At 43.4% G+C, this 26772-nt stretch overlaps 1 protein-coding gene across 8 annotated transcripts in view; it reads left to right on the forward strand.

The window, feature by feature from the left end:
• Positions 1-26772, forward strand: part of SLC4A4 (solute carrier family 4 member 4) — a 237704-nt gene that overhangs the window by 39084 nt on the left and 171848 nt on the right. For all 8 annotated transcript variants that reach the window (XM_089778143.1, XM_089778146.1, XM_089778147.1 and 5 more), the window contains one exon: positions 8216-8395. In XM_089778143.1, coding sequence (XP_089634269.1) covers positions 8216-8395 — 180 coding nt within the window. The remainder of the gene's footprint in view (positions 1-8215; positions 8396-26772) is intronic.

Raw genomic sequence — 26772 nt, forward strand, 5'->3', positions numbered from 1 at the left:
TAGACAATCTCTTTAATCCTTTTGGTCACATGTGCACAGTACGAATTTTGGTAACGTGAAACTTTAAGTTGTGAACACATAGGCAAGCATCTGCATTACTTAGCTTCGGTTTCCCATTCTGCCAGGGAGCGGAATGTTTCAATGTTCCCTTCCCCCATCCCCCTTAGGATGGTGGCGAAGCAAGAGATTTTCCTGTTCAGTGTACTTGAAGGAAGTGGTTGTCTTTTGTTTACATTGTTGTGAACTCTGAGACAAACTTCTGTACTCTCCTCCCAGAGTGCCTGGCAGGAAGCAATTGACACATTCTCAGTGCACTACGTTTGAGAGATTTCCTACTTGCTGGGATAACGTAATTTTCCCATGAGAACAATTCAGCGTAAATGCACATAGAATCATAGTATCATAGAACACTACGGGTACGTCTAGACTACATGCCTCTGTCACCAGAGGCATGTAGATTAGGCTACCAGATATAGGAAAATGAAGCGGCGATTTAAATAATCACCGCTTCATTTAAATTTACATGGCTGCCGCGCTGAGCCGACAAACAGCTGATCAGCTGTTTGTCTGCTCAGCGCGATAGTCTGGACACGCGGGTGTCGACATCAAAGGTATTTGTCGACCACCCAGGTAAACCTCATCCCAGGAGGCATACCTGGGTGGTCGACAAATACCTTTGATGTCGACACCCGCGCGTCCAGACTATCGCGCTGAGCTGACAAACAGCTGATCAGCTGTTTGTCAGCTCAGCACGGCAGCCATGTAAATTTAAATGAAGCGGCAATTATTTAAATCGCCACTTCATTTTACTATGCCTGGTAGCCTAATCTACATGCCTCTGGCGACAGAGGCATGTAGTCTAGACGTACCCTAGGACTGGAAGGGACCAGAACCAGAGGTCATCGAGTCCAGTCCGCTGCCCTCATGGCAGGACCAGATACTGTCTAGACCAGTGGTCTCCAACCTTTTTACACCCAAGATCACTTTTTAAATCTCAGAACAGGTGAAGACCTACCGCCCCTCCCCTTCCTTGAAGCCCTGCCCCTTCCTTGAAGCCCCGCCCTCTCTATTCTCCTCCTGTCCATCACTTGCTATTCCCAGCCTTTACTTACACACTCTGGTAAACAGTTTATTTTTAAATTATGCGATACATACAATTAAATCACGTGTTTATAGTTATGAAATAAATGGTCTGTTTTTTATTCATGCTATTTAAATCTAAAATGAAGCATTTATAATTATACATTTTGTGGGGACGGAGTACTGTAGCTGGGGGCAGGGGAGAGGGAACAGGGTGCTGGGAGAGCAGAGGACAGGATTCTGCAGCAGGGGAAAGAGTTCGGGGAGTGGGGATGTGAATGGGGACAGAATTCAGGGAGTGGGGACAGTTCTGTAGCTGGGGACAGAGTTCAGGGAGTGGGGACAGGAATGGGGATAACATTCTGTAGTTGAGGACAGGGGAGTGGGGTGCCAGTGGAGGCAGAGAGTCCCCTGCATCTCCCTCCTCCCTCCATCCCCCCCCCCCCCCCCCCGGAAACTAGCGCGTGCCTGCCCCGGGGCCGACCCCCCCCCCCCAGGTAGCGACCCCCCCCGGCGCAGGGAAGCCCCGCGCACGCGCGCCTGCCCTGGGGCCAAACCCCCCCCCCGGCGCAGGGAAGCCCTGCGCATGCTCACCTGTCCAACCTAAACCTCCCTTGCTGCAGTTTAAGCCCATTGCTTCTTGTTCTATCCTCAGAGGCCAAGATGAACAAGTTTTCTCCCTCCACGTTATGACACCCTTTTAGATACCTGAAAACGGCTATTATGTTCCGTCCCCCCCCTCAATCTTCTCTTTTCTAAACTAATTCTTTCAGCCGTCCTTCATAGGTCATGTTCTCTAGACCTTTAAGCATTCTTGTTGCTCTTCTCTGGACATGGTTATTCCTGATACGTTTAACAAAACACATGTATGGCATATTAACATGCTGCAACTTAAAGGAGGATGGGAAGAGTAAAAATGGTTGCTTGAGTTCTCCTGATGGCCTAGATATTACTCAGCAGTCACTAGAGTTTTTCTTAGACACCTGCATCAGTCCAGATAAGAGCTTTTTTTCAGGAGCACAGGGCAGGGTGCTGTTTGAGATGTCTAAGAGGGGTCTAAGAGGGACTGTAGGCCTCTTCCCCTTCTCCCTCCCCAAAGTTCAGACTTCAGAATTTCATACTTGATGTCTGTTTAAGAGCTGGGGCTAGGCTAGGGCATACACTTCAACTACAACAAAGCTTGTGCTGCTCCCAGCTTTACTTTTGGGGCCAGGGAATTTGTTTCTAGACAGAGGCAGAGTGATTAAGATAACAAAAGGCTTGTCAGCCATTCAAGTAATTTGATTGTTAGATGATCATGAAAATAATTCCAGGTACTCCACTTAAAAGATAAGAAACAAAGTGTAGGAATAGTGTGCTCTAGGAGTAGGTTAGTGAAGACCAGTGCTGTTCAACTTATTCATAAATGATCTTGGAAAAAGGGGTAAACAGTGATGGGGAAAAATTTGCCGAGGATACCAAATTACTCAAAATCGTTAGGTCCAAAGAGTTACAAAGAGATCTTGCAAAACCGGGTGATTGGACAGCACAACAGCAGATGGAATTCAGTGTTGATAAATGCAAAGTAATACACTTGGAAAAATATAATCCCAACTATACAAACAAATATGATGGGGTCCAAATTAGCTGCTATCACTCAAGAAAGAGATATGGGAATCATTGTGGATAGTCCCCCGAAAACATCTGCTCAATGTGCAGTGACAGTCTAAAAAGCTAACAGAATATTAGGAATCCTTAGGACAGGAATAGATAAGACAGAAAATACCATGTTGCCTCTATATAAAGTCATGGTATGCCCACATCTTGAACACTGCATGAAGATCTGGTCACCACATCTAAAAAAGATATGTTGGATTGGGGAAAGGTACAGAGAAGGGCAACAGAAATGATTAAGGGAAAGGAACAGCTCCCATATGAGGAAAGATTAAAAGACTAGGCTTTTGCAGCTTGGAAAAAGACTGCAGGGGCAGGGGACATATTAGAGGTTGAATAAATCATGAATGGTTTGGAAAAACTGAATTAGGAAATCTTATTTATTCCTTCACTAACATAACACAAGATCACCCAATGACATATATAGGCAGCAGATTTAAAATAAAATAAAATAAAATAATTTCTTCACAGTCAACCTGTGGAGATCTTTGCCAGAGGATGGCCCAAACTATAACAGGGTTCCAGTAAGAACAAAATAAGTTCAAGAGGAATAGGTCTGTCAATGGCTATTAGCCGGGATCAGCAGGGATGTTATCCCTATTCTCTGTTTGGCAGATGCTGGGGATGGGAAAGAGGCTATTAACCAGCTCCATGAAGGGAGTAGTTTACATAAGATGCTGGGAGACTTCTCTTCCAGTGCTCATACTGTGGCCGCACTTTAAATGTACCACAGCTAGTGTAGACAAAGCCACTGGCTGCAGACTGAGTTCTCCCTGCCACTGTCAATAACTGTTGATCTTGTGGCATTGCATTTGCACTGCACCTTTGTGCAGATAAGCAACTTGAATGGGTATGTCAGTATCTGGAGTTGTGCACAGAATCTGCGTAGGCCAAATCTTTACTTCCCGGAAGATAGATGCTGCCGTGGTCAATCTTTTGGAGTTTAATTTAGCAGGTCTAGTTAAGACCTGCTAAATCAAAAAAATGAGTCTCTTCTCCCTCCTCCCCCCATATCAGTCTCCTGCTGTGGAGACAGTGCCAAAGTTTGAATTAAGGTACATTGACTCCAGTTAAGCAATTAATGTAGCTGGAGTTGCGTATCTTAATTTGAGCTTCCGTGTAAGTATGGACCTGGTCAACACTCATTTTCCTGCTGCCTTCCAAGTAGTTCTGTACCAGGGATTTTTTTGTTTTGTTTATTAATAACAAAAAAAACCCCTTACCAAAACCATGAAAAGAACATTTAGGCAAGATGAAGATCTTGGGTGCCAATGCTCAGATTTGCCAAGTAACTTTTTCCTTGTGCATATATGCATTGCAGTGCAGCTTTTTAAAGAAAGGCCCAGTTGCCTCGGCCTTTCCCCATAGGACAGCTATTTCATTAAAGTCCTTATCAGATGCTTTTCAAAGTCAGTGAAAATATTCCCATTTACTCCTTCAGTTAGTATGGGTTCAGGCCTGGAGTATGCAGGTTGCCTGGTGTAGAAAATGAGTCGGGGGTCCTGTGTGTGGTGGTGATATGTGTATTTTTTTCCTCAAGCTTTATATGAAATTCTTAGAGAATAAGCCCCTAGGTTTATGGTTGCCAGATGGTTTCAGCAAAAATACCGAACACCACCTGTCTTCCCCCCCGCCTCAAAAAAAAAAAAAAAAAAAAAAACCACCCCACACACCACACCGGGGAAAAAATTCTGTTGGGGGGAGGGGGGGAGAGAAGAAAAAAGGGGGAGAGGCCAAAGTTGTTGAGCTCTCCCCCAAAAAAGGACCCCCAAGAGTTAAGCAAAATAATAAATACAATAAAACAGCATGGCCTCTTTACGTGCGTAGAGTCAGAATAGGGATAGGAAGAGGAGAGGTTGAGCACCAAGACCCAAGGAAGGCCTTGCTTCCCCTTGCTCTGGTCTTTAGGTTTTTTGCCAGCGGCCATCTTGTTTTCTTGATCAAGCCAGAAGGAAGTTTCCCTGCGGAACCAGGTAAGCAGGGAGGCCGGGGGCTGGGCCCAGTTGCTGAGTGTGTCATAGGGTTGCCAGGTGTCTGGTATTTTTGCCTCCTGGCAGGGAAAAAACCCAGAAAATACCAGACATTTTAGGAGTCCGGTAAAAAAATAAAAATACCAGACAGGAGGCGAAAATACCGGACTGTCCAGGTCAATACCTAGGATAGATCTGGCTATGTGTTTCTTTGAATTCGCATATAGGCTCTTAGTGGACAAGAGGGAGCATATGCAGTGAATGAGGCACAGGGGTCAATGCGCTGAACAGTGATGATACAAATAAATACTGAACAGTTGCCTGCTGTGTCTGTGCATTTTCCAGTCTGTGCACAGAAGGGGAAATGTGGCCCTCTGCAGTGAGCCAGCGCAAGGTCTGTGTACCACTTGCGCCATCTCCATGTAGAAGAGTCAATCTTGCAGTGAACGAGGCAAGGTTCCTACTGAAATGTGCTAGGACTGTATTATAACGTACGTGCACAGAGCGACCAAGTTCAGATTGCATGGGCAACCTTAAGTTTAGCGTGGCTTGTGAGCTTCATGTTGAAAACTTATTGTTTTAACAGTTGGGGGAGGGAGGAATGTGTGTGTCTGTTTTAAACACGTTAGTATGAAATTATGTTGCTACTCTGAATGCGGCATATTCATGGATTTATATTTCATGAAATGTAAATTGAAACCATAGATTTAATCTGAAGACAGTCTGTAAATTAGATTAGATTATTTAATGTTCTGGTTTCTATAACTGTACTATTCATATATTGATAGAAGTTTTTGGCATGTCAATATAGACTTTTTCTCCTCCCTGATTTTTGTGCAAGCATGAAACACTATTCCTCATCAGAAACCACAACCAGCCAAGAAACATCTTATACTCTCTTACTGGTGCAATTTTGGTTTGGCTTTTTCATTTTTAATCAATATCTTTAAAAATACAAATCATTACCAACGAAATAACTTTTTGTTGAGCGTGACAGTTGTGAATTAAGAGTTAAAGCATCAAAAGATAATTTTTTCCTGCCACAAAATATTTTGCATTTCAGGCTGCTCTACATGACCTGCTATGCTGAGATTTAGATCAGCAGGAGTTAGAAAAGCAATTCTGGCATGAATCTGTGAAGGAAAAAACTTGAGTATTTTTAAGACTTTTTCTATAAAGCAGCACAAATGGGCCAAAATAACGTGCACTTTCTCCTTGGCCTTTTATTTTGTTTTTAGTTCCAAAAGGCCTTGTCTAAAGAACAGGAAATCTTGTTAATGTAATCGGGCTCTACATGGTCATCCAATACAGGCAGTCCCCGGGTTACGTACAAGATAGGAACTGTAGGTTTGTACTTAAGTTGAATTTGTACTTAAGTCGGAACTGGCGTCCAGATTCAGCCGCTGCTGAAACTGACCAGCGGCTGACTACAGGAAGCCCGAGGCAGAGTTGCTCTGCCCCGGGCTTCTTGGAATCAGCCGCTGATCAGTTTCAACAGCAGCTGAATCTGGATGCCTGGGACAGAGCAGCTGGGGTGCTGCTGGGTAGGTCCCCGCAGTGCCGCACCTCGAATCAGTGGAAATGGCTAAGATAGTTTATACAGATGGGGCTAGGTATTCCCATCTCTACAGTAGAATCACCGTTTTTAATGCATTCACAAAGTCGTATCAGTGCTCAGGAGTGAAATTGAAACCCGCAACATTTTCAGCACAAGGGACCACAAAGGGACCCATGTTGCGTGTGACTGTGAAATGCAGATGGAAGTTTGTAGTGTAAAGAGGCCTAAAGTTCAGGCATCCGAGTCCTTTGTCTGTGCCAATACTGAAGCCGCATAAGACCATGTCTTCACAGGAACATTCAGGAAATAAAGAGGAAATTTAATTAGAGATATCAAAAACTAACATGCATTTATTAAAGAGTATTAACTGTCGTGTGGACGTTCTCATTTCAGAAGTAACGTGGCCTTAATGCTCTGTAGTTTAATTTTTTCTTGAAAAATGTATCTTTCCCCATCTGAATTACTTAGGTTGCTGAGTGAGGATTCTGACCAAATGCACACAAGTTGAAATTCCAGAGTCTAGGTTCTCTCAGTAATTGCACCTCTGCCCACTTCTGCATAGTCAGTATTTTTTTCTTGCTGTATATGTGGCTTAACTGGCAAGTTTTAAATTAATAAATATATGCAAGGCAACTGAGCTAGATGATGACTATGGGAAAGAATTACTATGAATTTCTTACCTTAAAGATGCGTTTCTCAAACTGTGGATCCCAACCCCCCCAGGGGGTTGCGGGGGTCGCGAGCAACTTAGAGAGGGGGTCGTGGTATCACAAAGTTTGAGAACCCCTGCCTTAAAGGAAAAGAACTGATCGGCCTTTCAGAAAAAGCACTTATTCTTACATGTGTATGGGATTACCCCCTTTAGATAAACATACTGCAGTCAGTGGTAGAACAAGCGTCTTTATCTGAAGCTCTTCAGCCGTACATTGTAAAATGGGCTGATAAACCAAAGATGTTCAAACACATCAAAGGCACTTCTCTTTATCAAAGATTAAGTTCATGGCAAGTGTGTCTGAAGATTTTAAAAATAAGAAAGTTATCAGAATATGCAAGAAGTGTCTTTCTGAATAATTTCCTAAAGTATAAAGAACCTCTTTATTCTAGGCTAGTGCTGAAGAGGCAAGGAACTTTGGAAAATAAGGAACCAAGAACTTTTTATCTCACTCAGAAAATGGACATTTAGAATTTTTTCCTGTTGCTTAAAAAAAAAAAAAAAAAATCGTGGCGAGTGAACATCTTTATATTTGAGAATCAACGTAAACAATTCTAGGCCAAATGACGTTTTAAAAAAGTTTTTTGAAAGTCAGATACTTAAAGTGACAGATACTTAGAAGGGAAGCCTGTTCTTTCACCATAACACTGCTGCTGTGATGCAGTAATACACATGTATCTTCCTTGTTTCTCTGCACTTAGTGCTTTCTCCCCCTCTAGATTTGGGCTGTTACTTGGCATATTGGACACTGGACCCAGGTAGTCAGCTGCAGGCTGCGTTGGTTTGTACCAGATGAGTGTCTGCCCCCCTTTCCTCCAAAATGCATTCGTTAAGAAAAGAAAAGGTTCATGGAGAGAATTCTTGAGACTATAGAGATATTGTGATTTTTTTTTTTTAAGTTGCGTCTTTCTGTTTCCCCACCTTTGAAAAGGATTCTGATGACTTTCAGAGGACTGTTTTTAAGAGAAATAGCTACAAATATTGAATAGCCAGCAACAAGTCTACACTTGCACATACTTCCAGTTATGGTTTCTTAAAAGAAATAATTGACCCTAAAAGAAAAAACCCCAAACCAATCTAACGGGGTGGGGGTGGGGATTTAAAAACTGCTAGTTTTCAAACATTTGAGTAAAGCAACAAGTTCACTTTCCTGTTTATGGATACTCGTATGATACAAATTAGGCTTCTTGGTGTTTCTGTAAATTGCATGTGATGAAAATGAATGCTTGTCTTGTTCCCTAGGCCATCACACTGTCTATGTTGGGGTCCATGTGCCTAAGAGCTATAGGAGAAGGAGACGCCACAGAAGAAGAGCTGGGCTAAAAGAGAAGAAGGAAAAAGAGAAAATCTCTGAGAACTACTCCGACAAATCAGATGTAGAAAATGCAGATGAGACGAGCAGCGGCATCCTTAAACCACTCAGTGAGTACTGCCACTTTGACGTTCCTTTTGCTGTTCTGTTGGTGGGCACTGCGCTTTTCCTGAGCAGCTACAGGGAAACTGGATCCCTGAAAAAAGAGGTTTTTTGACAGGGAATTGTTTGGAAGTGGCACCGCCCGTGCACCCGGTGTGAATGCTTCATCTTTGTTCAGTGTCAGGTGCCATTGCCGGGTTAGCCATTGTCAGTGCCAACGTGCCAAAGCGAAGCCATGGTAGTGTGTGAGGACATAGCAAACAATTTGAAATCTAATTATCTATCCTGGCTAATCGATTGCCACCTCTTCTCCTGTACAGAGGACAAGGGTAGCCCCATGCCCAGGGGTTCAGCTAGAAATAGGGCTAGCATTCAGAGAGTGGAAATTCATATACCACAGTCTGATTTTTCATTTACAGTAACATACCAGATTTTAGAAAGGGCTGCCTAAGTATAGAGGAGAATCAGGTTGTGTACAGGCTTGCTTAATGCTTGTATGAAATGAAATATCATGCCATGTTTCAAACATCAGAAGAGGAAAGAAGTGCCTTCTGCACCAAGGTGAAAATGAAGCTATAAATCCACGGTGCAATTTGACGCAGTTGAACATAATTGTCTATCTGCCTTAAAGAGGTCCAAGAATAGAATAGCAGGGGCTGATGCAGTTCACAGGATTAAACTGTGTTGGGACGGCAGTATGGCTGGCACTTGCATAACACTGATTTGGATTGAGGCTGACTCTAATCAACTGCTGTCAATCCTTGACAGTAATAAAACTAAAAATGCATTGCATTCATGCAGATAGGAAGAGGTTGAGTGACTTGAGACCCAGTGAATGTAGTGTAGCAAATACTTGGTTTGAGATTTCTCAATGATGCATCTGTAGAGAGGGTAGTCTCTGTGTATGTATGACAATAAAATAACTTTTTGGAAGCATTGTGGTCAATGTTCATGTATAGTTTACACTGGGTAATGTTTGAGATGTGCACTGGAGACTGAAGGATAAATTGAGTCTTGTGTTGTGAAAATATTTGTTTTCATCGGAAGCACTTTAAAAAAAATCACATTTTAATATTAATCCCCCCCTCCAAAATTCTTTCTTTTATTACAAGTAGATGAGGTTATTTAAAAAACAACCCTCCCTTTGCTGCTTGTATTTCTCTAGTTTAGCCAATAAAATGGAATTGTCAATGTAAATTACATGTGTAGTTGGAATCATAGAACACTAGAACTGGAAAGGACCTTGAGAGGTCATCGAGTCCAGTCCCCTGCCCTCATGGCAGGACCCAGTACCGTCTAGATCATCCCTGATAGACATTTATCTAACCTACTCTTAAATATCACCAGAGATGGGGATTCCACAACCTCCCTAGGCAACTTATTCCAGTGTTTAACCACCCTGACCGTTAGGAAGTTTTTCCTAATGTCCAACCTAAACCTCCCTTGCTGCAGTTTAAGCCCATTACTACTTGTCCTATCCTCAGAGGCCAAGGAGAACACTTTTTCTCCCTCCTCATGACACCCTTTTAGATACCTAAAAACTGCTATCATGTCCCCTCTGTCTTTTCCTTTCCAAACTAAATAAGCCCATTTCTTTCAGTCTTCCTTCATAGGTCACGTTCTCTAGACCTTTAATCATTCTTGTGGCTCTTCTCTGGACCTTCTCCAATTTCTCCACATCTTTCTTGAAATGTGGTGACCAGAACTGGACACAATACTCTAAATGAGGCCTAGTCAGTGCAGAGTAGAGCGAAAGAATGACTTCTCGTGTCTTGCTTACAACACTCCTGTTAATGCAACCCAGAATCATGTTTGCTTTTTTTGCAGCAGTGCCACACTGTTGACTCCTATTTATCTTGTGGTCCACTATGACCCCTAGATCCCTTTCTGCAGTAATTCTTCCTAGATAGTCGCTCCCATTCTATGTGTGAGACTGATTGTTTCTTCCTAAGTGGAGTACTTTGCATTTGTCCTTATTAAACTTTATCCTATTTACCTTAGACCTTTTCTCCTGTTTGTCCAGATGATTTTGAATTATGACTCTGTCCTCCAAAGCAGTTGCAACCCCTCCCAGCTTTGTATCATCTGCAAAATTAATAATCGTACTCTCTATGCCAATATCTAAATCGTTGATGAAGATATTGAACAGAACCGGTCCCAAAACAGACCCCTGCGGAACCCCACTGGTTATGCTCTTCCAACAGGATTGTGAACCGTTAATAGCTACTCTCTGAGAACGGTTATCCAGCCAGTTATGCACTCACCTTATAGTAGCCCCTTCTAAGTTGTATTTGCCTGGTTTATTGATAAGAAGGTCATGAGCGATCATATCAAATGCCTTACTAAAGTCTAGGTATACCATGTCTACCGCTTCTCCCTTATCCACAAGACTCGTTATCCTATCAAAGAAAGCTATCAAATTGGTTTGACATGTTTTGGTCTTTACAAATCCATGCTGGCTGTTCCCTATCACCTTATTATCTTCTACGTGTTTGCAGATGAATTCCTTAATTACTTGCTCCATTTTCTTCCTTTGCACAGAAATTAAACTGACTGGTCTGTAGCTTTCTGGGTTGTTCTTATTTCCCTTTTTATAGATGGGCACTAATTTTGCCCTTTTCCAGTCTTCTGGAATCTCTCCCATATTCCATGATTTTTCAAAGATGATAGCTAAAGGCTCAGATACCTCCTCTATCAGCTCCTTGTGTATTCTAGGATGCATATCATCAGGCTCTGGTGACTTGCGGACATCTAACTTTTCTAAGTAATTTTTGACTTTATTCTTTTTTTATTTTATCTTCTAAATCTACCTCCTTCCCACTAGCATTCTCTATGTTAGGCATTCCTTCATCATCAGACTTCTTGGTGAAAACTGAAACAAAGAAGTCATTAAGCACCTCTGCCATTTCCAAGTTTCCTGTTACTGTTTCTCCCACCTCACTGAGCAATAGGCCTACCCTGTCCTTGGTCTTCCTCTTGCTTCTAATATATTTATAGAATGTCATCTTGTTTCCCTTTATGCTTGTAGCTAGTTTGAGCTCATTTTGTGCCGTTGCCTTTCTAATCTTGCCTCTGCATACCTGTATTGTTTGCTTATATTCATTCTTTGTAATTTGTCCTAGTTTCTACTTTTTATAGGACTCCTTTTGTATTTTTAGATCACGCAAGATCTCCTGGTTAAGCCAAGGTGGCCTTTTGCCATACTTTCTATCTTTCCTATGCAGTGGAATAGCTTGCTTTTGGGCCCTTAACTATGTCCCTTTGAAAAACTGCCAACTCTCTTCAGTTGTTTTTCTCCTTCATCTTGCTTCCCATGGGATCTTAGCTACCAGCTCTCTGAGATTACCAAAATCTGCCTTCCTGAAGTCCATTGTCTCTATTTTGCTGTTCTCCCTTCTACCATTCCTTAGAATCATGAACTCTGTGATTTCATGATCACTTTTACCCAGCCTGCCTTCCACTTTCAAATTCTCAACCAGTTCTTCCCTATTTGTTAAAATCAAATCCAGAACAGCTTTCCCCCCTACTAGCATTTTCAACCTTCTGAAATAAAAAGTTGTCTTCCATATAGTCCAAGAACTTATTGGATATTCTGTGCACCACTGTATTAGTTTCCTAACATATGTCTGGATAGTTGATGTCCCTATCACCACCAAATCCTGCGCTTTTGTTGATTTTGTTAGTTGTTTAAAAAATAGTTAGTTTGTAGTCTGTTTTGTGTTCCGGGCACAAGCACAACACTTCAAAGTTTGAGTCACTATTTATTAAAACAATTTCCAAGAATGCATGGAAATATTTGATAGGATCATATGTCTGGAAGCAACCTTGAGGTATCATCTAATCCAGTCTCCTGTAGACCTGATAGTGTCTGTCTGATAATTTTCTGAACTGTCCCTGATGGACAGGTGGCAAATTCAGTCTTAAATACTCTTAAATATCCCCACTAAAGGTAATTCCAGTAACCTCCCTTGGTAAATGTTCTGAAATCTTGCCAGTTGGAGTTTGTTGAAATCTACATTGCATATCCAGGATGGGTTGATGTCTCATGCTGATAAGCCTGGAACAATATGTTGGTGCCTCTTCTACGGGCACCTTGCTAATTTAGATCTGATAGCGTGGCATAGCTGGATTTGGGAACTGCATCTAGTAATCTTTTTGTCTGTCTTGAGTTTCTGCAAGTAACTTAAAAATGAGTGCAAGACAAAAATGGTTACAGTCTTCTGTACTTCTGTGCTTCCAGACACAGGAGGACAGAAGGTTGGTCTTTATTAGAAGAGATTTAATGCTCATGAAAGGTACCAACCTGACAGCGCTGGAGACTGGCCCTCTTTCCACAGAACTGATACAAAATGGGCCTGATTAGTTTTCCCTCACACAATCCCCTGATTGTGCCCTGGCACTGCAGGGACAACTTTTTACAGATGGGAAGGCAAATCAGTCTGTGCCATTTATTGCATCCTTTGCCTACCTGCCTGCTGAGAATGTCTGCGTGCTAATTGTGATGTGGCTTCCTATCCACCCCAAACTAGCCCCAGAACACCTTGTTTTAAAAAAAACCCAAACCTATCTACTGGCTTGAACTTGGTTTTTATACATATGGTCTCAAAGAGTGAGTGTTGATACATCTTAACATAAGAACGTAAGCTGTGTCTTTTTGAGCCATCCAGTCTGTGATGTACACATCCTAATCTTGTTTGGGGGAAATGTAAGGCTGCGTACAGTTGTGTTAGACAGGCTTTCAACTTCCCCCTTCCCTCAAACATGCCGGTGATAATAAAAATGAAGAAATAGCTTTACACTAAAACAATTGGGGAAAATAAATTGAGAATTTTGAATTCAAGTGCTATTGAAGCACATAGCCACCAAAGGGAGAAGGGTAGAGTTGAGACCACAAGGGGAAATGCAGAGCTGGAGGGTGGGAAGGTAAGTCATTTTAGGCTCATCTAGATCCAGATAGGATCCTAATTGGGTGGTGGGAGAGAAACTGATGGCTTGGTTGCCTAGAGCATGCTTGACAATGGTGGTGATCTTTCTGGATGCATAGAAATGTCAAGCCAAATTTTGCCCTCAGAAGTAATTGAGGGTGATTGCCTCTGTTGAGGATAGAATGTGGCAAAAAACAAGATAAGGGAGGAATTGCTTGGGTGGAGCAATGACCCAGATCATGCCCCACTTCTCCACTAAAAGTGTTTGGAGACTTCCCTGAGAGGATATGCATTTTAGCTTATGCTTCCCGCCTTTCTTCTTAGCGGAGCCACAGTCTGATATGTATTTTCAGTTGGGTCACCTTGATAAGGTCTCTGAAATTCCTCCTCTGGATGAATGCCCTGGGAGTAGGGAGTATGAATGAGCTGCATGCAAAGGCCACGAGCCAAATTGTGATGACCAGATGTCTGTCTCTTTATTTTGAGGCTCTGACACTGTGTAGGCTTTACGAACAGAAATGTTCTGCATGGGATATGTAAACTATAGATGGAGAGATTGACTTCAGCACTGACAGCTTTGGCACACAGTAGAACAGACCGTTTTAAAAATTTCTCAGTGGTGAAAATTCTTACCTCTGTTTGATTTGTGTCTCAGACAGTATTTGAAAACGGTAAAACTATCCATCTGGATTTATGGGTGGGAATTTCATAGATGCAGTTTAAAGGTCTTATGTAAAGGTGACTTGGGACTACCCGGTGCAGAGTGGAGAGCATCCTGAAATATGGAACGCTTAGCAAAACTTTCTACCATGTTTTTATAATCTCTCAATATAGAAGGATGGAGGTTGGTATTATTACAAGCTGTTTAGGACAGGAGTGGTCTCGATATATAGAGCATAAAACCCTGACCTCAGTTAGGCATTACTGTAGTATGGAAACTAAGAAGTGTAGAATGTTATGCAGGTAAATATGTAGAGTGAAACTGAAACTTCTGTGTTCTTCAGGATGATTTTAAAGCAAGATGTTTATTTCTGTGGTCTTACCATGCCTAAAGAATGAGAAATTATGACGGAGACAAAAATAAATGTGTGTGGCAAGAATTAAGTTCTTCCATTTTGATGCTTGTTGCTGGCTATAAATGTCCTATATCCCCCAGCAACAAGAAGCTAATGAGGAGAGCATGACTTAGTTGATCCTGATTCTGCATTGCTCTGCATTTTGTGTGGTCATACACTGACTTGCTGCAATCTCTGTCTGGTAGCATGAAGTGGCTATAAAATGTTGTTTATAAATGGCTCTATAAAGACAGATGGGAATCATGGCTTGAGCTTATTGTATGTAATGGGAATGTAACAGGCAAACTGATTGTTGTAGCTTCAGTTTTCTCAAACTCCTCCCCACCAAAACACAGATTTTCATGTGCCATCTCTCCTTAACTCCTCCACATTGCAATTTCACACATTATGAAAACCAGAGGATGATTGCGTGAAAACGTAATTTTGGAACAGCGTTCCTAAACAAGATGTAAGTACATTTGCTTCTAACGATGGGATTCATCTTTCTGGTTACAAGTCCCCCTCCTGTTATGTACACATTTTTTCCTTCTTCCTGGATATAAGGACTTGTGTATACATACATGTTTTATGCATTTCTGCATAAGGACCAAAAAGGAAAATGCAGGACAATGTAGCACTTTAAAGACTAACAAGATGGTTTATTAGATGATGAGCTTTCGTGGGCCAGACCCACTTCCTCAGATCAAATAGTGGAAGAAAGTAGTCACAACCATATATACCAAAGGATACAATTAAAAAAAATGAACAAATATGAAAAGGACAAATCACATTGCAGAACAGGAGGGGGATGCGGGGGGGGGGGGGGGGGGAGGAAGGAAGGAAGGTAAGTGTCTGTGAATTGATGATATTAGAGGTAGGGAGAGTGGGATGTTTGTGAGTTAATGGTATAGACCAAAAAGGGATTTTCAGGGACATCTTTGTTTCTTGTGAGTGTTTGAGCTGAGAATTGACCTGAGTTGTTGTTGTCTTTTTTGTTTTCAACTTAGTATATTGATTTTAACTTAAAGAGCACTGAAACTGAAGTCTTGTTGTCATGTTACAAGCTTTTCCCACTGCTTCTGTGTTTAAAACCAAAGGTGGGTGAGAAAATATTGGCGGGTTCTGGTGTGCAAGGCTTGAAAGTTTTTTGACCCCACATTAGGGTTTTGAAGTCAGGTGTGGGGAGGGATCATGTCATTTTAATACTGTTTTAATTTTGACTGCAAATCAGCCAATTCTTCTCTCAAACTGTAGCATGATGCCTTCTGTTCCATGCTTGCTAATGGTGAACACTGATTGTTAGCTGGAGATAATGAAGTGCCAACAGCTAGCCCTGACTCAATAACTTGATGCCTAACTTGAACTATTTGACTAGTCCCCCTGAAGTCAGTGACGTATCTAATGTGGCTTAGCACCTTGTTAAACTGAAGCCTCTGTATTTGTCAGATCAATTCAGAAGTTTTTATGATATATGTGAACAGATTCACTCCCTCGTGTCTGCCACAGAGAGTGCTCTTCAAGAGTTTGGTAGACTCCCGTTCCACTGTAAATAGCCTATATGAAGCCTTACGTTTTATTGGAAGACACTTAAATGTCTGTGTGATTGTACCTTTATCTCCCTGCTCCTGTTAGTACTTGTTCTGATATATCCTCATTAAATGAGGTTACAAAATCTCAGCAGTGGACTTTTTAGAAGTGGTTAACGGGGCACAAACATCTCCATTAGCAGATCTTTGCATGTAGATGTATGGTTGCCAGCTAGCCAGATGTGAATAAACTTGACTTTCAGTTTGGTTGTGAATGCTTCCTGGATATTCAGTTTTTCTTAACCCTACCAAATTAGATTGTATCATTCATAAATTGCCAATAATCTTGCTTCCATTTTTCTCATAACCTACCCTATTTTCATGTCAACCCTCATATGTCCAAGAACTCTTCGTACAGTCTGAAGAGAAGTTCAGACAAACTCAGTGGCTTGCCAGAATTCCATACAAATGCAGACCTCAGCAAAGACCCCAAAGGGGAGCAAATTAACTATTGCTGTCAATTGCATGTAAGAATATACCACAAAACTCCGCATTTCATTCATTGCATGCGTTTCCTGTGACAACTGTGCTACACACTTTTGCACGCTCAGCAGTGAAAGGAGGACAGTGACACACACCAAGTTTGTGACTGCCGCATGCAGCCCTGTTGTAAACTTTTCTGGCCTGTTAGTCCATCACATTCCCCCCATTCGCTGCCGCGCCCCACTTGCAACAATCCAAACAATGCTCCTTGACAGCTTTCTCTCGAAAGGTTCATTCTCAAAGCTAGAAGGCCTGATTTGACACGTGTCCAAAAGATGAGAGTAATTATGGCCACGGATTACAAGATCTCATTTTTTTTGGAAAATCCTTTACGTTGAGCAATGATAAATTGTGCCCTTTCCCAGTTCAGATATAAACTTGCTATGGAAAATGGTAGTCCTGGTTAAGTTATTCTGGGTACAGGTGTATGAAGGCTAACTTTAGGAGTGAGTTTTTTCTTGGCTAGTTGACAGAAGGTACTTTGTTCCCAATGTACATGTAAATTTGGTCAGCTATTGAGTGAATCAAAGGGGGTACAGAGATGGCTTCGGTTATGGGAATGGTCTCCAAAAGACCTAGTGACTGGGGGAATGTAAGGAATGAGGGGCATTACCTCTTCCTTCCTTCAGGGTTTTATTTAAAAAAGAAAAACTCTCAACCCTTCTGATGTGGGTGAGGTAGAACATTTAAGGGTGAGGAAATGACTGATTCAGGTTTGGATGGAAAGTTGCATGACTTAAATCTGAACATTGTACATGAGGGTTGTTTGCGTTTTGGTACCTCTTTCTACATGCGCCGGATTCATAGAACACTAGAACTGGAATGGACCTCGAGAGGTCATTGAGTTCAGTTCCCTGCCCTCATGGCAGGACCAAGCACCGGCTAGATAATCCCTGATAGATTTCTGGTAATATCTGAACGTGCATCCTGTCTGTGTAGCTATTCTTAACTTCTGTACTGATAGCTAAGTGTCATGCAAGGACTTGAGATATCGTGCAGCTTTTAATATTTCTGATTGAAAATGAAGCATTTCCCTCAAAAGTAAACTCTGTATAACCTGATTATGTCGAAAGCTAGAACTCCAGGGAATCCTGCTTGCATGAGTGTTGGTGCGGATGGTGATGCTAAGCCAATTAGTACCAGCCCTTTAGGCAATGCTCAGTAAAACATAAAACATTTCACGTGGCAAGAGAATCATAAATGGATGGAGTAGTGATCCTGCAACGTCACCCAGCCCCACTTTTGAAAGCTGGTTAATCTGAACAGGGTTTATCCATAAATCTGCAGAGTGAAAAGATTTTTTTGGTAGCATAGATCCACAGTGCTGATACAGTGAAGAGCTTTTGTCATCTTAATCCAAATAAACTAATTTGGTCATTGACTCTAATGGGATGCTTTGGGGTTTAACTTTCATTGCTACCTTGACATGGGAGCTCTGTATCCTGCTTCTGGCACTGGGTGATTATGCTGTGAGAAGGTAGTGGTGTTATCCTTGATCATATCGTCCCATGTGCTTTTGTTTTTCTCTAACAAACTATTTGATACTTTGCAGGTTTTGACACATTTTTTCTCAGCTAGTGTCAGTTTCTACATAATTCTAGAAACCAAAGAAATGTAGGACTGGAAGGGACCTCAGAAGGTCAGCTGGTCCAGGCCTCTTCACTCATGGCCGACTAAGTGTCATCTGGACCCTCCCTGATAGGTGTTTGTTTAACCTACTCTTAAAACCCCTCAGTGGTAGAGATTCCACAACTTTCCTGAGAAATTTGATCCAGTTAGTTAGGAAGTTTGTCATAAATGTCTAATCTAATGATCCCTTACTGTAATTTAAGCCCGTTACTACTTGTCCTTCGTGGTGAAGGAACACAATTTGTCACCCTCCTCTTTAAAACAAACTTTTACGTACTTTAAAACTTTTTTCATGACTCCCCTCTCCCCCCCCCCCTCCGCCCCTTGGCATTCTCTTCTCCAGACTAAACAAAGCAATATTTTCAATCATTCCTCAGAGATCATGTTTTTTAGATCTTTAATCAGTTGTGTTGCTCTCATCTGGACTTCCAGTTTGTCCCAAAGTGTGGTGCTCAGAACTGGTCACGATACTCTAGTTGAATTAAAGTGCTGAGTAAAGTGGAATACTTGCTTACAATATTCCTACGACTGTATCCGAGAATGAAGTTATGAATCTGAGCAATGCTGGGTACATCTGCTAGTTTAATTATAAACATTTTTTTAAGGTGAGCTGGCAGCCCACACCAGGTCCCTCTCAGCCTGGTAGAATCAAGCTTACCGCTCTTCGGCTCTGGGTATGTTGTTACCCTATGCATTAGAAACGTTCCCTTCGGGGTTTGATTGATTGCTTAAAGATAGGACCCCACCCACTTCCTTCTCCTTGGCAGATGTCATAATTCCATGGCAAAGAATCAGTTATGAGCAGTGGAAAATGGGAAGGCCGGGACATTCTCTTGCCCTGTTGAAACTGGGACACTTGAGCCTCTGTTTGAGAGACAAGGTGGGTGAGACAGTCTCTCTTAATGGATCAACTTCTGTTGAGTGATATAAGCTTCTCTTGAGCTTGCACGGAACTTGTTCTAGAGGTCTCCATGGACGCTTGAGAGCTTGTCTTGGTCCAGTAAACGGTCTTCCCTTACCGTACCCTGGGACCCATGCAGCTACCACACTGAGCCTTTCTTTGGCATTGTTATTTCAAGAGTCTAGCCCTTACAGATGCTAGCTGAAAGGGGAGCCCTAGAGGAAGAAGTGAGGGAGTAGAGGAGAGCAGGCTGAGAGGCGAGTTGGAGAGCAATACAGAGGTAGGTATTTTGGGAAGGTAGAAACAAAGTTTGACTAAAACTTAGAAAAAAATCTTTTAACTCGCTACCCCACCAAACAGTGTTGCTCTGATAGCGTGTCTCAGGCCTCTGTTCTGCACCTTCCTTTGGCCCTGCTCTGCCAAGTGCAGAACTCCCTAGGAACCCTGTGACTTGGTGAGGCTCTGCCCAGGTACAACACGGACCTGCCTATGAAGAGCCTTCCTGGGCAAGCCCCCACCCTTTTTTCCCCCACTCCTAACAAGAGCTCAGTTTCTCTCATTGGGAGCGATGTAAAGAATATGTTGTTTGCAGACTTCATTATTTTAGTAAATCTGTATTTATAGACATCATCCGGGTCAACTGATGGCGTCTTATTGCCTACTATATTTATTTAAGCATCTGCACTTGCATTCTGCCTTGTTCATGCTTACATCTTCCGTCTAAGATCATCACTGATTCTTAATTTTTTTTATACATGCTAGTATTTGAAGCCCAGATGATTGCGAGCCCAAAGGGTAATTTTTATTTTGGTTTATGTTTTGTAATTGGAAACCTGTGCATGTTGAAGGGTAAGGTCTATGCTAATGTGCTCTGTTCCTTTGGACAAGAACAATGGATGCCAGTCGGCAATCCAGTTCCATTCAGGAAACTGAACTCGAGGGGTAGATAGCTGCTTTTTGTTCAGCATTTCCGGGTAAGCGAACAATGCAGCTTTTCAGCAGTGCCAAGTATGTTCACTGCCCGGTCACTCTCTTTCCCCTGTATGCTTTCCTCTTCTCACACGAATGGATTTTTTAAGTCATTATTTCAGTGTGTTTTAATATTTGGGTTTATAAAGTTAGGGCTCATGGCCTCCAGCCGTTCCCTGTTTGATCTGAGCAGCTGGAAAGTGAGCTAATACAGTGGATGATGATGGAAGGGAGGCATCATTTCCATCCCCACCCCACTCTCATTTCTCAAATTCCAGGTCTTGTGATGAGGCCAAATGGCAAGGAGCTAGGGTTGCTAATTTGTGTGTTGAATTCTTTCGTCAGTTGTAAATCCCCCAGCTTGCTTACAAAGCTAATTTTGTCCCCACAGCTAATTTTGTCCCCACTGTATCAGTTTGGGGTTTTTCTCTCCTACAGTAGCCTCGTATTCTATTTTCCAGGTTGTGTTACTTTATTGGAGTGAGAGGGTGCATGTACATACGTGTACACACACCACACACTCCCTGTCAGGAGTCCTCTTTCTTTGCTCTGGTGGTGATTGCTCAGGAAAATGGCTAATATTTCTTGATTTCAGTTTTGGAGGGTTAGCCCTTTTCCTGTGCAGAAGAAACAGGCTTATTGTGAATCCCTCACTCCAAATCGATCATTTTAAATGGTCTTTCAGAAGGGGAGATGTCAACATGTGCATGAAATTTATGTAACTATTCTATATTGGTCCATAACCTAGTACTCAGCATGTTACAATCACAAAAAGGGCTCCTTCTGTCTCCCTGTTTTGTAATGGCCGGAGGGATTGAACCTGGGACCTCTGGAGCTTAGTGTTTGAACCTTTGCTAAGGCTGTAGCAAGCTCATCGATCTCCATGTGCCACTAGAGGGGGACAGAACATCACGTCAAGCAGGCATGGGTTATACTGTCCCCAGGTGGCCTTCTGGCAAGTTACGAATACCTGGTCTTCAAAGTCTCAAGAGGGAGAGTTATGAGCGGGATCTTGTGTGAGTGACAATAAATCTCATTCTAATCTAGTATCGTTTCCCAGATTTTCCTTGCTGCTTGTCGTTCTTTATACACAGAGCCTCACATCCAACACTGGCCAAGGCTCTGCTATGGGAAAGAAAACAGAAGCAGTACAGACTCCCTGTTGCCAGTAGAGATCACTCAATGCAGTATGGCACAAGGGAGCCAAATACTTTGTCCCATCAACTTTCAATTCCTTGTAATAATCTATTATACTTCTCTTTGGCCTGAGCATTGCAAATTCTTGTGTCAAGGAGCTCTGGTTGCTAATTTGTGTGTGTTGAATTCTTTCATTAGCTGAAAATCCCTAACTTGTCTCCAAGGCTAATTTTGTCCCCCACCGTATCCATTCAATTTTTTTTCTCTCCAACAGTAACCATGTGTTTTATTTTCTACCATACTATACCTACCAGAAAAGAACATACATTTCAGCAGGAACTACATCAATATTAGGTCACAAAACCAAATTGCCTTAACATTATGGCTGTGGCCTGGCTCCTCAGAAGAGATAAGAAATTCATAATTGAAGATGAAATCCTGTCCTCAAAGTTGTTTCAGATTTGTGTGTGATCACCCAGTATTGTGCTGGTGCTAGTTGGTTCTTCAGGCCAGATTTATGCTAGAGGTAATGTCAAACTAAGGTACACAACTTCAGGTAACTGGAGTCGATGTGTCTTAGTTTGAAATACCATGTTGTCCCTGCTGTGTGTGGGGGGAGGTCGATGGGAGAGTTTGTCCTGTCAACTCTCATTACTCTTCTCGAGCCAGTGGAGTGCTGGAATAGACGGGAGTGTGATCAGCGGTTGATTTAGCACATCTAGTAAAGACTCACTAAATCAAGCCCCGGAAGATGGATCTGCTGTTAAGTATAGACAAGATTTCATGCTTATGAGGAATTAATGATGTATCTGTCTCATAAGAATTATAATATTTTTTTCTATTTGTAGAGTTTCAGTATTCCTAAATGACACACACTGTAGTCAACATATTGCTAAAAAATACTTTTGGGAATTGGGGGAAAAAAGAAAAAACATTGTGTGTGGTTTTAGTCCTAATGTAATATCAGATGAATAGAGCTGGAATGCTTTGAATACTGTGCAAGGGAGCTTCGTCACCTGTATGCTGGCAAGAACAAGTTGTGCTAGTCGAGGTTACGTTTGTAAAGCTTTCTGTGTGGAAATGCACAGGAGCCAAAATAGAGGAAGGAAGGAATGTGGTCACTTTATTCACAGCAGAAAAGACAATCTGCTTTTGATATGGATCATTTTATAAGGGACAATGTGAGCTCAGAACCTTGAAAGGTCACTGGAGAAAGTGCAATTTATTACCCTTTTGCACCCTGGGTAGTATTGCCAGCCCTGATAGCTCAAAATGAGATTAATTTAATTTTAAAAATCATGGGATTAAAAAGGGAGTAACTCTTTATTTTTTTCTTCTGGTTTTGAAGCCATGAACCCATCTGTATGTTTGTCTAGTTTTATCCCAGGCTACATGAAAAGCACTAACAAAATCAGTACAAACTAAAATTTCATACAATGATCTGTTTGTATTAAGGATGTTAAATATCAGTTAATTGAATAGTCGAGTAACCTCATGAATTCTTATTGGTTAGTCGACTATTCTATAGTTCCCTGGGATGTGGCTGGCAGCCTGTGACATCTGGCCTCACTCCTGAAGAGCACCTTGCCACATGGCGTTGGAGTTTAAAAACCATCTCCTCTTGCGGACCAGCTGCCTGTTGCCCTGTGTTGCTGCCTCTAATAAAGAGGCAGCAGCAGGGCAGGGTGGCAGCAGCCTCTGTCTTGGGGGTGGTCTGATCTCCCGGACCTATCACAAGCCAGCACTGAGCCGGGCTGCTGGGAAGCCTGCTAAAAAGTTTACTGGCAAAGGGCGAGGAGGGAAATGTGTGTAGTCTATAGCATTAACCTATAAGCTTTTGCTGGTCCCCGAGTTGCAAATGGTTGACTGACCACCATTAGCAGTTACGACCAAATCTGTCATAAATGGGGGACCCTGAGTTACGAACACAATCCGCACTTATGAACAGCGCGGTCGTGTGTAACTCTATGGGGTCCAACTTACGAACGAACCGAGTTATGACCAATTGCTTGGTCCGTAACCGGTTCGTAAGTCGGGAAGAGTAACATAATGCTGTGATACTCTTTTGCGTTTTTATGTCTGCAAGAGGCACAGCCGTCAAAGGCTGAGAGCCACTGCTTGAGGTCACATGAATAAGGTTAAGATTTTGTGAGTTGTTTTTAGAAAGTCCCAGACAGATCATGGGGAATAAATAAAAATTCACCAAAGCCCATGATCTGTCTGACTCGTACTAAAAATAAGACAGTGAGGACTAACAGCTCCAGTGCCCCTCAGGGTGGATGAGAGCTCTGGGCACCCTACCCACATGACAGCTGACAGCTTTGGCTCTATTGCCACAGGCCATGAGGCTGAAGCAGAAAATGTCACGGACTTGGTCTCTGAAAGTCAGGGAATCCATGAGTTCCATGACTCACTCTGGTTACGTTGGGGAAGGGATGGGGTGGGGCAGGTGTGGAGCATAAGCATGGGGGTTACCATGGGCCCTGAGCCCCCCTAGGAACACCCTTAAGTGTGTCCCACTTTAGGACTCGAAAAGACGGCCACGTACATCTTGGCACCATTGACTCCAGCCTTGCAGGCAGTGCTGTTGAGTCTGGTCACCATGGACGACTCAGTGTGTGAGGTGCTCGAGGAGGACTTGGCCTTCCCTTCCACAGCAGATACTTTTGATGCCATGTGGGACTCAATTACCATGAGTTCACAGTCTCCGGCCACTCATTCCTGGGTTCTGAGCCATTTGCCGTTGGCACACCAGATTGCTGCTTGGTTGCCACTTTGTGACACCGGTTTTCAGCACCACTCCTGGTACCACCCACTATGCCATCTGTGTCTCCAACTTTGCGTTGTCCTGGGCATTGTCCACTGCTCCACTGGCAGCTCCAATGCTAGCGGCACTGTGTCCCAACTGGCACAATGGCAAACCCACCATGATGAGGAACTGTTGTGATCCATTCCTCCCTGGTTGGGCTCAGATTACACTGTGGAGTTGGAGGTGAAGTCTTCCATGCCCTGTAGTGGCCAATACCGCCAAATGAAAACACCCACGCTACTGCAGATGTTCTGGCCTCCCCAGTGGCAAGAGCTAGTGCAATGGCCCTTTTGGATATCATGAGCCTACTACCAGGAACAAGGGCAGGTTTCCAGAGCTGCATCGATGGTCTTCACCACCTGAGCCCCTCCATCAGCAGCATCAAAGATCCTGGAGCCCCCCAAGACCCTGAGAGAGTTCCTGTAATATCTTAGGCGTCAATTGTGCAACCGGGAATGCTGGTCCTGGCAGCTCCCTAATACCAGGGTTGTTACCAGCTGACATTCCCTAGGGTACGAAAAGAACAGAAGGACAGGAGGACCTAATACCTCCCAGGATCTCCTCATCTTCCTTGCTGGACAAAGCAATGGCTAGCACTACCACATACTCACCAGGAGCTCCTCAGAAGAGGGGCCCAGTATTCATACAGAGGAGGTTGTCGAGGAATCGGACTCTTTGGCAGACATATTGGCCCCAGAGGTTTCCTCTAGGGTATCTTTGTGGCTCATTAAGATAATCCAGAACACCACCAAGATGCTCTGGCAAATCTCGGCCTCTCTACTGCCATTGGGTGGAAAGGTGTTGTTTTATCCCACAGAAGGGTTATGTTCACATATCCTCAAACTGGGACCTCGGTGCATGATGATGCTGACCACAAAGAATGGCCGGGGTAACCAGACTCCCCTCCCCCCCCCCCAGAACAAAGAGGTAAAGATGCTAGACCTCTTTGGCTGAAAGGTATAGTCAACTGGAGGGCTCCCACATCGAATCTCAAAGCAGCAGGCAGCACTTAGTCGCTATGCGTTTAATTCATGGAATACGCTCTCCAAGTTCCAGGAACTACTTGTGGCCAAGGCTAGGCAGGAATTTGCTATGATTCTAGATGATGAGAGATGTCTGTCCAGGCTGCCCCGGGCTTGGCCAATTTGGCACAGCTCATGGCTGCAGGTCTCTGCACTCATGGCAGAAGTCCAGAGTACTGTTCAGGACCTTCCCTTTAATTGTGCAGGACTGTTTGCTGACAAAACTGACTCCAGATGGCCAACCAGACTCCCCCCTTTCCAGCCCTGCACTGAGGGGGGAGCAGAAACAATCACAGGTGTCCCCTCTGTTGGAATAGACCAGCAAGAAAGAGCTCCAGCTACATTCAGGGCTCCTTGAAGCAGCCCTCTGGCCTCAAGTCAAATGATAGAAGATGTGCCTGGGGACAGAGCATCAGCCCAAACCCTGTAAATGCACCATCCCTTTGTGAACAGTCTCTCACTTCTACTGTACCTGGGCCCAGATTACTTTACATCACTGGGTTCCAACTACAAGACCCCGACTTGGAGTCCCTTCATCTCGTGGCATGGAAATAAGCTGCAGTGTTCAGCCTTGGTTAAGGAAGTCCTATTTGGCAGCTCTCCACTCGCTCAACGCACCTGGTGAAGGGGAAGCATTTCTCAATTTGGTCCCTCCAGAAATACGTTCCCTTGCAACAAACCACTATTCCTGCTGTGCTTGATTTGCATCTATTAGGGTATTCCTGGCAGCCATGTCACTCCACCAATGATCTGGAATCAGATCAGTCTTTGGCAACTCCTTGGTGGGGCACTTCCTTAAGGGCTTGGATGGATAATATCCCTAGGTCAGATACGCTGACCCATAGTGGACCGTACCCATGTCCTTTCCAAACTCTTGGCACCTCCCTTTGAGTCCCTAGTGACCTGCCTCTTATTCTACCTTTCCTGGACAGTGGCCTTTCTGGTGGTCATAATCTCGGCCAGATGGTCTTAGAACTCCGAGCCCTCATCTCTGAACCCCCATAGTGCAACGACATCTGGATCCAGTGTTCCTACCTCAGGTAGTCTTACACTTTCACATAAAAATGGCCATACTGGGTCAGACCAAAGGTGCATCTAGCCCAGTATCCTGTCGTCTGACAGTGGCCAATGCCAGGTCCTCCAGAGGGAATGAACAGAGCAGGGAATCATCAACTGGTCCCTCCCCTATCACCTAGGATTTCATGTGAACCAGGACATCTTTCTGCCTGTTCTTCTTTCCAAAACCCCATGCCAGCCATGAGGAGTGAGCTCTCCATTCTTTGGACATCAGGCATACCTTAGCCTTGTACGTGGAACACACCAAGTCATTTCGTAAATCACCACAGCTCGTTATTGCAATAAATGAGAGGATAAAGGGGCTCCCCATCTCATCCTAGCACATGTAGTCATGGACTACATCCTGTATCTGGAGCTGCTCCCACCTGGCTAGGGTTCCAGCTCCGGCAGCGACTGCTCTCTCCACTAGAGCGTAGGTATCTTCCGCAGTGTTACTTGCACAAGTCCCTATTCAGGACATATGTAGGGTAGCAACATGGTTGTCCATTCACACCTTTCTATCACACTACACCATAACCTCACAGCCATGGGTTTTGTCAGGGTGCTTCTGCAATCGGTGGCTCTATTCGCTCTGATCCTGCCTCCTGTGAAAACTGCTTGGGAGTCACCTATTAGAATGGACACAAGCAAGCACTCGAAGAAAAAATGGTTACCTACCTCTCATAGCTGTTGTACTTCGAGATGTGTTGCTGGTGCCCATTCCAAATCCCAACCACCTCCCCTCTGTCAGGATAGACTAGCAAGAAGGAGCTGAGCAGACGGTGAGTCGGCAGTGACCTATGTATGTCGTCA

The sequence above is a fragment of the Pelodiscus sinensis genome, chromosome 4 (assembly GCF_052426305.1).
Source record: "Pelodiscus sinensis isolate ZL-2025 chromosome 4, ASM5242630v1, whole genome shotgun sequence".
NCBI lineage: Eukaryota > Metazoa > Chordata > Testudines > Trionychidae > Pelodiscus > Pelodiscus sinensis.